At 41.8% G+C, this 11,833-nt stretch overlaps 1 protein-coding gene across 5 annotated transcripts in view; it reads right to left on the bottom strand.

The window, feature by feature from the left end:
- KANSL1L (KAT8 regulatory NSL complex subunit 1 like) overlaps nt 1-11,446 on the bottom strand; it is a 60,030-nt gene extending 48,584 nt beyond the window's left edge. For 3 of the 5 annotated variants that reach the window (XM_058839477.1, XM_058839475.1, XM_058839479.1), the window contains exons 1-2: nt 11,307-11,446; nt 4,094-5,211 (exon numbers count right to left, since the gene is read on the bottom strand). In XM_058839477.1, coding sequence (XP_058695460.1) covers nt 4,094-5,181 — 1,088 coding nt within the window. In that variant the 5' untranslated portion in view covers nt 5,182-5,211; nt 11,307-11,446. Of the gene's footprint in view, nt 1-4,093; nt 5,212-11,214 lie in introns of all 5 variants that reach the window. The other 2 variants (XM_058839478.1, XM_058839476.1) reach the window with 2 other exon arrangements.
- Nucleotides 11,447-11,833: the final 387 nt, after the last annotated feature.

Here is an 11,833-nt window from a genome sequence, read left to right on the forward strand (position 1 = left end):
TCCCAACGAACAATGCAAAAGGATTGTATTTGGATAGGGAAAGGAGAACTGGGAAAAAAAGGCACAGGACTTGTCATGAGTAGAAAGAGCTACTTATTTTGCAGAAAAATCTATTGCAAGCAGTTTTTCTTTCTAATTGATTAGATGCATGTATTACTGCTTGATGGAGTGAGCAGCTGTTTCTTCAAAGAACCATAGTGATGTATCTTTCGATTCTGGAAGATCACATATGTAGTGTACTACACTCTGCAATTTTAAAGGTTTCCCAAATGAGCACCTGAGCATCAGAGTTCTTTGTGGTACACTGTACTTCCTACTACATCAGGAATAGACACAAAGTACATCAAAAAGAATGTGGAGTTTGCCTCACAGGATACACACAGCTCCCAGAATAGAGCTGTGCTGTTGAAAAACTTTTGAGCTCACATCACCATCCAATTCACCTTGTTTGAAATCCATGACTATTTCTATGTATAATCTTTCATCTTCATGAACCACAAAGATCAACAAGTTTGAAGTAAATTCAGCTGGTGCAATGTTGCATATCAAGTGTTAGTTATGAATCCCTAAAGGAATTACTCATGACCAGCTTTGTGTTGCCCTCTTTGGGTGCTCTGGTTTGTAACACCTAACAGCAAGCCAGAGAGCAGCACCTAAAAGCTGCCTTTTAGAAACTACAGAGAAGGAATACCACATCCCCTGGGTAGTGGGAATTTCCTGTGCCTAAAGGACAGAATGTACTAAAATACACCAAAAATTACTGCTGGAAATGTGGTGCTATGAAAACTGACAGGTTAAAGACATTCATGAGCTGACAGTAACAGCAAATCGACAAAGATCCTGAAGACAGCCAACTGTTTTTTTGTATTTCATTCTAGCAAACACTCAAATGAATAAAGTATGTTTGTTTAAGCTCTTGAAATGGGATGAGCCTTTCCAATTACTCTAGGAACTAGGGAAATTCAAAAAGTACTGTGAACTGCCTTCACCAGCAGACCAAGGATCCTTCCTGTCTTGAGGACACAATCTATGTAATGCAGGAACAATGGTCTAAATATCTTACAACAGCTATTTGCAACTAAACAACAAAGGTATTGAAATAGATGGATAAAGACAATCTTACCTAAGCCACAAAGCACTGAGATACAGCTCAGAAGAGCTTATGTCAATACTCATTGGGAAAAACTCTTTTCAGGATAATGAGAATGAACAGGTTCAAAACACTAAAAATAACTTTTTTTTAACTAGCATGAGGAATTGGAGCTGGAATCAGCTTCTCCCTCCTGATGGCAAATGGGCTGTTCTCAGGTAGGCACAGTAATTGCAGATTCTTCCCTGCCTTCCACATTGGATTGATAGCTCCTCCCCCATAAAAAGAATGAAAAACACTACAGTCACAACTATAATCAGTCACCAGTATGACTAAACCCCCAAATTAAATGCAATCATATACTGAGATATGGGCAAAACCAAAAAATTCTTTCCATTCATCACTACATTACTTGAACCTTATAGTATCTACAGTTAAGTATTATGAAAAATATCACAGAGGAATTCAGAGTAAAAGCCCTCACTATGCAAAATAAAAATTCCCACACAGGTGAGGAAATGAGTATTGTCTCACCTACATGATCCCCTTGTTTCTGGAAAGCACTTATAACCAATTCCTGAGGAGAGAAAGGCAATTCAAAGCATGTAAATCCACTCAGCAGAAAAAAAAAAGGGTATTAACTTTGTTTCTTTTGTCCAGATGAAAGGCAATCCAGAGGGCCTTAAAGTGGTAAAGCTCAGGAAACAGCAAATCTCACCAGCTGAACTGGTGAATAACTGATTTACCTCTGTTACCTAGAAGAAAAAGGGCAGCATTTTAGCCACAAAGGCAAATCTTAGGAGGGCTGGAGAAATGAAGAAAAACATTTTAAGCTGGAGATAATAATAAATTCAAATAAGAGACAGCCTATCCTCACTGCAATGTTAATTCAAGCATTGCCTCAGCCCAGGCACACAGACAAGTCTTTGGCTTAAATCAGGCAGTACTTTTAACTCTGAGCTTGCTGGCCCAGCAGCACACCTCAAACGCCAGTGATTCTCTCCCTGCCAATGCAGCAGGGCCGCTGCTGCTGAACAACTGCTCTTCAGCAAGAACATAAAAAAAGGGGTAAGAATAAACAACCCAAAATAAAGGGCCACACTGAGACAGACTACAGATCATCTTAGCCAGTTCTCCTGCCTCTTAGGAATAGCTGAGATAACAGTGCTATAACTGCAGGCATGGAGGGAGCAGCGCTTCCCACAGCTGCCAGCAATAGCAGCTTGGGGATTTCCTGAGCCAAAAGTGATGGGTTTGCACTTAATAATCCTCTGCGGATTTTTTCATCGGTGCAACAAAGTAAACTGAGTAAGCCTTAAGTGGAAAGATAACTACCAAAAGCCACAAGAAGGAATAAAGGTAAAGGACTGGCAGGGGGAGTTAGAAATTCAAGTGTCCCTGGCAGGAAGAAAAAAGAAAACCATCACACAAAACTTTGGTCCAAGTTTTGCATTATCCACTACCGTTCAAGAATCAAGAATTTCTCAAGAGTTTTCTTTTTCAGTTCATGTAATCACAAGATTAGAATCCTAGAGGCAGAGCTATTACTCAGAAGTTCAAGTATATCAATTACGAGAAGAATGTGGATTCTCCTATGCTGGGGAGAGCCCAAATGATATTTTTTTATTAAAATATTTCAAAAGAATAATTATTTTGTAACTCAAATATTTAAGATGTTCCTAACTTAGCTGGCAAGTCATTGCTAACTCCAGCTTTGGCTGGACTTCAGCACAGTATTTACCATTCTGACAATACGTAAAAGGAAATGAAAACTTTTCTCCTCTGTTTTTCAGACCTACAGAGCTCAGCAAAACACAGCAGAGATTTGATACAGCCTTGCTGGACTGAAGCTAGAAACATGCAGCAGGGAAAAGCTCTTCCAGTTTCAGAAGCTTACTTGGTTTCTTCTGAGCATTATGCTTTTCAGGAAGTAGAATGGGAACTAAGTGTTTTTAAGTGTTTTTAAATTTATTTTTATTAGACACACTCTAACAGCAGAGTATGAAAGGAAAGACTGGTAAACACAAACCCTGTGTCTATAAGAGCCCATGTGAAATATGACTGTCATGAAGCTCCTACAAAGCTCCTGCATTTGTGTGCAGCTCTGTTCTGTGTATGACAGTCCTGACTATTGTATCCCAACAAACCTTAAGACATGCTTGTATCTCAAGCTTTGGGAAGAGGAAAGCAGCTGTCCTTTCACTGCTTTCTAAAATTTCTTGACTGAAGAGATTAAGTGTAGCAAGGTAGAGGTAAAAAAAAAAAAAAAAAGGAAAAAAGGTTGTATCATCATCAGAGAGACATTTTACTATCTCCTCTTGCCCACCACTGATTTTCAAAGCCACAGTAATTGTATTGACAGGATTCCTGCCAACTTAAGACACTACCAGTTAATGATATGTATTTCCCTCTGGTTCTTCCTGAAAAAGGTATCAGCAACAATAAAAACACCATTGCTAGCTACATTCATAGTTGCAGAGTGACTTCAGTAAGTAAATTCATATTTTTAAAATTAAAAGTTAAAGAACCAAACTTTTTCAATATACCAACCACCAAATACTTGAAAGCTGCATCAAATGATAGCTTTTAATTTTTACTCTTTATCACAATATAGTGGATTTCAAGATCCTAATATTGACTAATTCTTAATAACTCCAGAGCAAAATTTAAATTATTTTCATTCTGGCCCCAAGTATTTATAGCTACCACTGTTTGATTTACAGCACCATTTGAGGATTAGCAGTACTGATGTAATGCAAACTGATAGAGTGCAGTACCAACGCTAGCTCTCTGCAATCTAGTAAAGCAACTGCTCCTTAAATGCATTAATTACAAGTTCTTACTTTTTGCCAAACCTAGCTCACACTGTCAGTCTTGCTGATTTCAGTAAGAATATCTATTGAGCGAGGTTACTCATACAAGATGGAATCTGTAGGACTAGACCTTTCCATCCTGATTTATAAGTAAGAAGCACATGAGTCTAAGCAGGAATTTAACACTTACGCTTCCACAGTTGCTCTTACAGTCTGTTCCTCACCATCTTCATCTGAGCTGCTACAGGTTGCATCAGAGTCCAGGTCCTTCTCCACACGAGACAGCAGCCCTCCAGTAGAAAGTGCAAAGCCACGGACTTCTCCTGGTGCAACGCTAACTCCGTTCTGTACATCCACACTCAAACTACTCTCTGAAGTAGTTGTGTTGTTTTCCGGCCAACCTTCAGTGCATCTGAGGGAGCTATTGCTCAAAAATCTAGCTGGCTCATGGAAAACCTTCATTCTCTGAAGCTGATGTTTCACAAAGCATTTCAGCTGCTGATCACAGTGTTTGATAACATGCTTTGCCAGGAGCATTTGTAAACGCTTCTGAGTTCTTTTGGCGCGACTGATTTCCATTTGTTGCTTAGTGACACACTGGAGTAAGCGAGCATACACCTCCTCCTGGGTGCAGCTCAAAATCCCTTCTGAAGGCCCGTGAAGAATTTGGTGTAATAAATCCCCTTTTATTGTTTCAGTGCAGACTTCCAAAGCCCTACCCAAAACCCCATTCTTCTTGTACCATTTACCATTTAAAAGTTGCATTTCTTCTGCATTACTGGATTCAGTTACACTTGAACCTGAAAGTCTCTGCATTCCTGCCAAGTTTGGAGATGTGGTCTCTGAAAACGCTGCGCCTTTGACCTGTTGCTCAGGTTCTGAACGATTAATATGACCAAATGATGTGTCAGCACCATTATGTAATGGCTTTCTCATCTTGGAGCAGCCAGGCTCTCCTGCTTTCGTTTGCTTACCAGTTTTGCTGCTAAATGCAGAATTTGTACTCATTAACAAGACAGACTGATAGCACTTGGAGGATGGTGGGGAACCAAAATGCTGCACATTGAAGATATCATTCCTGAGGCTGGGCTCAGCAGTGGGAAACCCCAGGACTGAGCAAGTAATCTGTGCAATGGAGTCCTCTTTTATCTTCTCTTCCACTGCTCTGGAATTTTCCACGCACAAAGCTGTATCAGACTCCATAGCTCTAGAGGACAAAGAAGGTGACAAGTGGATACCATGACCTTTTGTTGTTGCCTCTCTGACGGCTGGTGTCATTATAGCTACGGTAGGTAGTTTACAGCAAACCTGAAAATAACATGGGCCATGTAAATTTTTTCATTTTCATGACACAGTACAAATACAACAACTCTGTTATACATTTCATTCTTTCAACATCATTCAAAAACTCCATACGAAAGGACATTATCTAAAGAACACAGACTATGTTACCTCCCAAGTCAAACAAGAACACTCTTTCTGTTTTTTCTTTATTTCATTCAGAGGCTGTTCCATGTGCAATGAAACTGTTTACATCTCAGGAGAATAACTGTTCATACCTCATTTCATTTTTGATCCTATCAGTCTGAGAAATAAGACCCAAAAAGTTCAGGTCTGTCATCTAACCTTGCCCAAACTGAAAAACATGACCTTGAGCAATGTGACTGGCACTACTGGGAGAAACATATTTACTGTAAATCTATGTAAAGCAAGAATTTGATTAATTATTATATATTCATATAAATACACATTAGAAACCAATGCTTCCAAAACAGAAAACTCTTAAGTTCTGAAGTTTCCTACCATAAGAGAATTCTTTCTAGTACCTTTGTATACCACTCTTTATTCATCAGGCAATATTTGTGTAATACATACAGATTATTTTTCATAACAAATTGAGAAAAGACAGTTCTCCTTGACAAATCCTTTTGCTTGTAGCTTGCCAATTAACAAAGAGTTCCCACACTTTGGGATCAAAAGACCAACGTCAGCCTTCACCCCTTCTTATCACCACCTATGCTGCCAAGTCATACTGTATCTGTTCCACACAGGAATCACTTGCACAGTACTTACAGCTTTGTTTAGGAGATGGTTAAAAAAACCCAATGAAGGATTTAATTGAACATGGCCTGCAGAAGCCTGAAAGATAAGTTCCCGTCAGCTTTTCATTCAGAAACTAGAGACAAAACCAGAAACCAGAGAGCAGGAGCAAAAGTGAGTGCAGCACAGTAATGCCACAGTAAATTCTGCTGAACTGTGTACTAGTTGAGCAGCACTTCCACTGTTCTCCTTTTTATGTCTCCAGTTTCCCTGATCTCCACAGCAACTGCCTAGCTCAGCAATTTTCAATGCACAGATCCCATAAGGGGTCAATGATTCTGAGACTGACACATATGGATTTTAAGAAAATACCTGTCTGAAGCCTTTGCTTGTTTATAACTACAGTTTTTTTATACTGAAAGTGCAAACATTAAAGTGAGATGTGGAAACTTAGAGAGCTGAGAAATACCAGTTGGGATACTTGCTCCTTAACCCTCAAAACATGAAGCAAAACATAGAGAGCCAAATACTCCAGTAATGCCTTACCACTCTCTGTATGCTTTATTCACCTTTCATTGCTCCAACATGTGCACTTCATCCATAAAGTTTTCTTCTCTGTACATCACCCTCCTAGCATCACTGAGATCAGGTTTGGTAATGCTGCTGCTGATCATAAATGATACCATTAAAATCCCCAAGATTTTAACCTTTATAAATAAGCCAATAACTTCAGCCTAAAGAGGAGCTCAGCACAAAGTCCTCCCAATGGACTGGAGCTGTTCAGGATGAACCCCATTCTAGGATCAGACAGGAAAATGCACTGTTGAGAACTGGAGCCCCAAATTCTAAAGGCTCTGGTGACTCAGCAATGCTCTCAGCATGTGGCTGACTCGTGTCCTTCCTCTTGTAAAAGCTAGCAGGCCTGCAAATTTGTAAATCCAAAGGAGTATCAATTCAGACACCAATGCCTCCCTGCCCCTAACATAATGGCAAATAACTATAGCAAGTCAGAGCAATTGTGCATGGCTAAAACACAGAACTGAACAGTTCCTCTGTGGGGTTAATGTGAGCTCAGGAGCCTGTGTTTGACCCCCCAAGATGATCTCCAAGAAGAGCATCATCAGCCTGGTATCCGCATGCACTTAGCAATGAATTTTTAACTGTTCTGACTTTACCATCCACCTCCCTTCGTCTGAGTGGTTTAACAGGCACAGGCTGCTACTCCTGAAACCCAGGAAACATCCACAAACAGTGGAGCTGCTCAAGCAAAAAAGTACTCTGGAGATGTGGAGCACATACCTCTATGAAGATGGAGGTTATTCAAAGGACTGGCAGCACAAAACTTCATAGGGCTGTGTTTGAACTCAGTCACATTCCCTCAAATACCACATACCCTTTTGGTGCAGTTTCAAATTTCCAAAACCGCAATGAACGCCATTACCAATTTATTTATTTATTTATTTATTTTAATCTGAGGTACTTCTTTTTAACTCTTCTAGGGGAAAGAGGGGAAGAAATCAAAGTACCCTCATACCCTCATATGGAACACAAACATTGAACTAAAGAGAGTTGACAAATCACTAACTAATTTAGAGTGCCTGACCAAGTATACTTAAACGACACGTAGCTAAAAAATAAGTAAACTACTTTTCAAGAGGGAAATCACTCAATTAGAAATTTCAAACAATGTTTCTGCCCTGAAGACAGTGTGAGACATTTGGGTGTGCTCATCTCACTACAGTGACATCAAAAAGAACTTCTAAAAGCTGCTATTGCCACAGTGTCCAACCCTTGGAATTTCTCCAAGTTCACACACACACACACAAAAAAAGTCACAGGTACAAGAGCAAAACAAAGTATCAGTTGCAAAAAAATTAGAAACGAATTTTAGTACAAGTACTTGGCTTGACAAAGTTACACAATTTAAATTTTTACAAATTTTATTTAATTTTGGCAGAAAGCTCCAAAAATTATTTCATTCCACCTGTATTGGAAGTGAGTTTCCAGAGCAAAATTAAAATCTTCGAGGGGGGAAAAAATTAAGGCAAAGAGGGAGGGAACAGAAGTAATGCAGAATGGTATACTGGAAGAGTATTTTCATTCTGAGAAAAACTTTTTTTGTCATAGGTAAACCATTTCACAGATTTTTTTTTTTTTTACTTGAGGTTTCAAAACCAGAACAGTTGAAATTCTGTTAAACTGGCAGTTTGCTTTTCATCTTTTGAATAAACACTCCACTTAAAAGACTAAAAAGTACTGTAAAAAGAAAAACTGATATTAAATAAGTACTGGGGAAGGGAAGAAACAAGTACCAGACATACAAAGTAAAGCAACTGATGTTTAAAGTGACTTTATGCTTATCCTACCCTAATGCCTTAATTACCCATGAGGATATGGCTGGGAATTGTAGTTTACCACAGCCTGACCACCTCCCTTCCGCCACTGCAGCTACAGGTTCCTCATCCCCCAGTGACTCCTGCTCCTCTACCTCTCCTCTCCCTCTGCTCATTTCTTCCTCATCCCTTGACACTTCTTCATTTTACCCTTTCTCTACCAGCTTACCTCAACCGAATTTGCCTAAATCCTGAATCTAGTGTTTTCATGTTGGTGATTAGCAGCACAGAAACACAACAAAACCCAGCCACAACCCAGCACACAGGGTGGCATTCCCTCCCTTCCCAGCTCTTGTTTACAATCCTTTCACTTTTTGACTCTTCTCCCCCTTGCATAACACTATCACTTTGGTTACACAACACTGCAGACAGTGTTCTGGGGGATTTTTGCTTGGGGGGAGGATTGCTTTGTCTTTTAGTGGATTTTTTTATTTGTGATCTTTTAATTTCCAATGACAATAAAACTCTACTTGCATGAGGCTTTTTAAGGCTCCTCTGTAGCAGCCTTCTCTCCTTGTAAATTGAGTCATCTTTCAGCATCATAAAAACCTGAAATTTTCTTCTTAATAATGAGATTCCTCGAGACCAGGAGGAGATACATTTATTATTTATTTCTGTTTTGAAACTCAGAAGCCTACAAACAATATTTCAAATTAATATGCTGTTTCCAGTTTGTTCAGATTAACAGTGTTTAAGATAAGCCAACTTCCACTGTTTATTCCTTGCCTAGATGGCATTTCAAAGGCAAAGCAAAGTCCCTGACAACAGAAAGCCTCTGGTCAAACACCCAAAATTAATCTCAGCAAGAATGCTCAAAAATACTGTATTTCAACCCATTTTAAGGCCTCTTAGAGACAACCTGCAGAAGAGAGGGCAGCTGAGAAAGCAAATTGCAACACAACTGCCAAAACCTGGTTTCCTACAGCTTTGTGCTGTTTGTCCTGTAATCCCCAGCTCCTCCCGGGAAGCCTTCCTGATAATCACTGGACAAAAATAAAGTGCTCTGGCAGGCAGGCACTACTGCGGCACTGCCTCAGCCGAGTGCAGCGGACAGAACCTGACCCTGGCCAGCTTCCTCAAGCCTTGCCTGGTGGGAGGCATCCCTCAGGCTTTAAATACTGCTCCCGATTTTCAGAAAACCTACAGGATCATAATGATTTCTAAGAATAGCAAGAACAGCTCAATAGCATAGTCTGCATTTTCTCATGGAATAGTCTGCAGCAACGGCCATAAAAAAGATATTGGTCCCACTGGGCATGTCCTGGTTAGGAGTAGGAAAGAAAAAGGAAAGAAGTCCATATTTAACACACGTGGGACCTGGCTTGAAGAGATAAAAAAAAAAAAAAAAAAATCATTTCAGTAGGCGGCTTTTGTTTTCACTTCAAAAGCAGACCAGTTACTCATGATGCGTATTTAAGCATTCTAGTATTTTGTTCTATTAATAGACTGGAAAAAACCCCCATAAACTAAATTAGGATTATGTGGGGAGTCTCCACATTCAGCAGTGTTCACTGTGTAGGCACAACTATCCAGACAAAACTGCAGCTCCAGTGTTTTGTATACCCCAGAAGATATCAGCACAAATTCCTCATGCTTGGAAAAAAAACCAAACCAAAAAAAACCAGCACATGTCCCCCCCCAAAAAGGATCTCACTTTGAACACTGAGATCTCCATTAAAGACAGACCACCCAAAGTTTCAATCATAAAAAAAAACATCAAAAAGGAGGCACTTCAAGTGGAACTCATTAGTATTAATTTATGATAAAATCCACGACTCATTAAAATCTCTAAACAGGTTTGTTTTCTTCCTTGTTCAGATTTGCTTCTGAACAGAGAATCGATATGATTTCTGAGTTTACTACCACATCATCAACTAATTCTTGTTCAGTCTATAACAGCATATTTGCAAAGCAATATCTGAAGTAATTTTTAATATATGTTAAATGCTTTTTGTAGTACAGCAGGTGCCTCTGTAAGTAGATCGTACATATGTTTCTAACATAAATATATGCAATACTTTCCGATACTTTTCATTGTAAAGTCCATATCAACATTTCAGTGATACTTCTGAATTTCAGCCTTTGAAAAGAGGGCAATAAAACCTGGTCTTAAATGGGACCCACTCAGCTCTTAAGACACTAATTAAGATGACAGGAATTTAATCTCCTCAGAACATTCCCCAGGATTTCAAACCATGGACCAATACAGCAGGAGAGTCCTAAGGCACACAGACTGCTTTCTGAGCTGGTACATCCATCAGGCTTCATCCAGCATAATTTTTAGTATTTCCTTTATATTAAAATAAGCACAAAAAGGAAGTATTTAGCCTTTGACAAAAGGCATACTTTAATAATTTGGATTTTTTTATTAATTGGCTTACATTGCAAATTAGAAATTGAATATTTTTAATTAGATTCCCATTAGAGAGGGGTATCTACGGAATACCTCAGTCACTGCTACATTTTTGGGGGGACAGATACTTCATTTTGCAAGCAGGAAGCTTGCAAAAAGTGGATGGAAAGACTAGCTCAGGAGCACAGAGGAACTCTTAAGGCAGGTTACGGGACCTGGGTCTGAGCTGCTCCCAAAAGCTTTGCTAACTACTTCATCTTAAGTGTCCAGCTCCGTAAGCGGTCCGAAGTGTGGGAAGTCTCGCCCAGGGTCACTCCGAGCTACAGGAACGTGCGGTACACATTGAATAGCAGAGGGAAGTTTCGACGCAGCGTTTAAATCCCGGGTGGGACACGCGGGGCGGGCACGGAGAGGCCCCGCCCCTACACGCGGGCGGGCTCCGCCCCCGCCTCAGAGCCGTCGGCCCCGCCCCGCCGCGCGCACGGACCGTTACCCCCGCCCCGCCCCCACCCCGCGCATGCGCACCCGCCACTCCCGCCGCGGGAACCAACCGCCGCCCGGCCCCTCCGTGCCCCCGCCGCCTCACGGCGCCCCGCCGCGCCGCGCCCCGCGCTTGCCTCCGCGTCCGGCGGGTTCTCCGCAGCGGCGCCGGCGCTGGCGCCGCCTCAACCCCGCACAGCACGGCGCCCGCCACGGCTCACACTGCCGCTCTTGAAGAGTCCGCGCCCAGCTAAAGCGCAGCGCGGCGGGGCGGGGCCTCCCCTGCTCCTCAGGGGGAGGAGCGCGGCCAATCCGGGGCGCCGGAGGGCGTGGCTCGGTTCGGGGGCGTGGCCGCCCGCCATTGGCGGGGCCCCGCCTGACGCGAGGACACCGCCCCCCCCCCCCCCCCCTCGCGCGGGGGCCGTGAGGAAGAGGAGGGCGCACCGCCGCTCTCCGCTCCGGACGGGTTTAAGTCTTACCGCGCAGCATGGCTAAAGAGCTAAAAAACCTTCATAAACACACGCATTGCAAGTTAGTATCGCCAATAAAAAGCCCTCAAGTTCACCTGCATCGTATTCCCTCCCTCCGAGCTCGCTCTCACCGCCCTGAGGTGAACACGGGCGCAGAGGAAGAAGCCCCGTTTCCCCGCGGGCTTTGAAGTAAC

The sequence above is a fragment of the Poecile atricapillus genome, chromosome 5, assembly GCF_030490865.1.
Source record: "Poecile atricapillus isolate bPoeAtr1 chromosome 5, bPoeAtr1.hap1, whole genome shotgun sequence".
NCBI lineage: Eukaryota > Metazoa > Chordata > Aves > Passeriformes > Paridae > Poecile > Poecile atricapillus.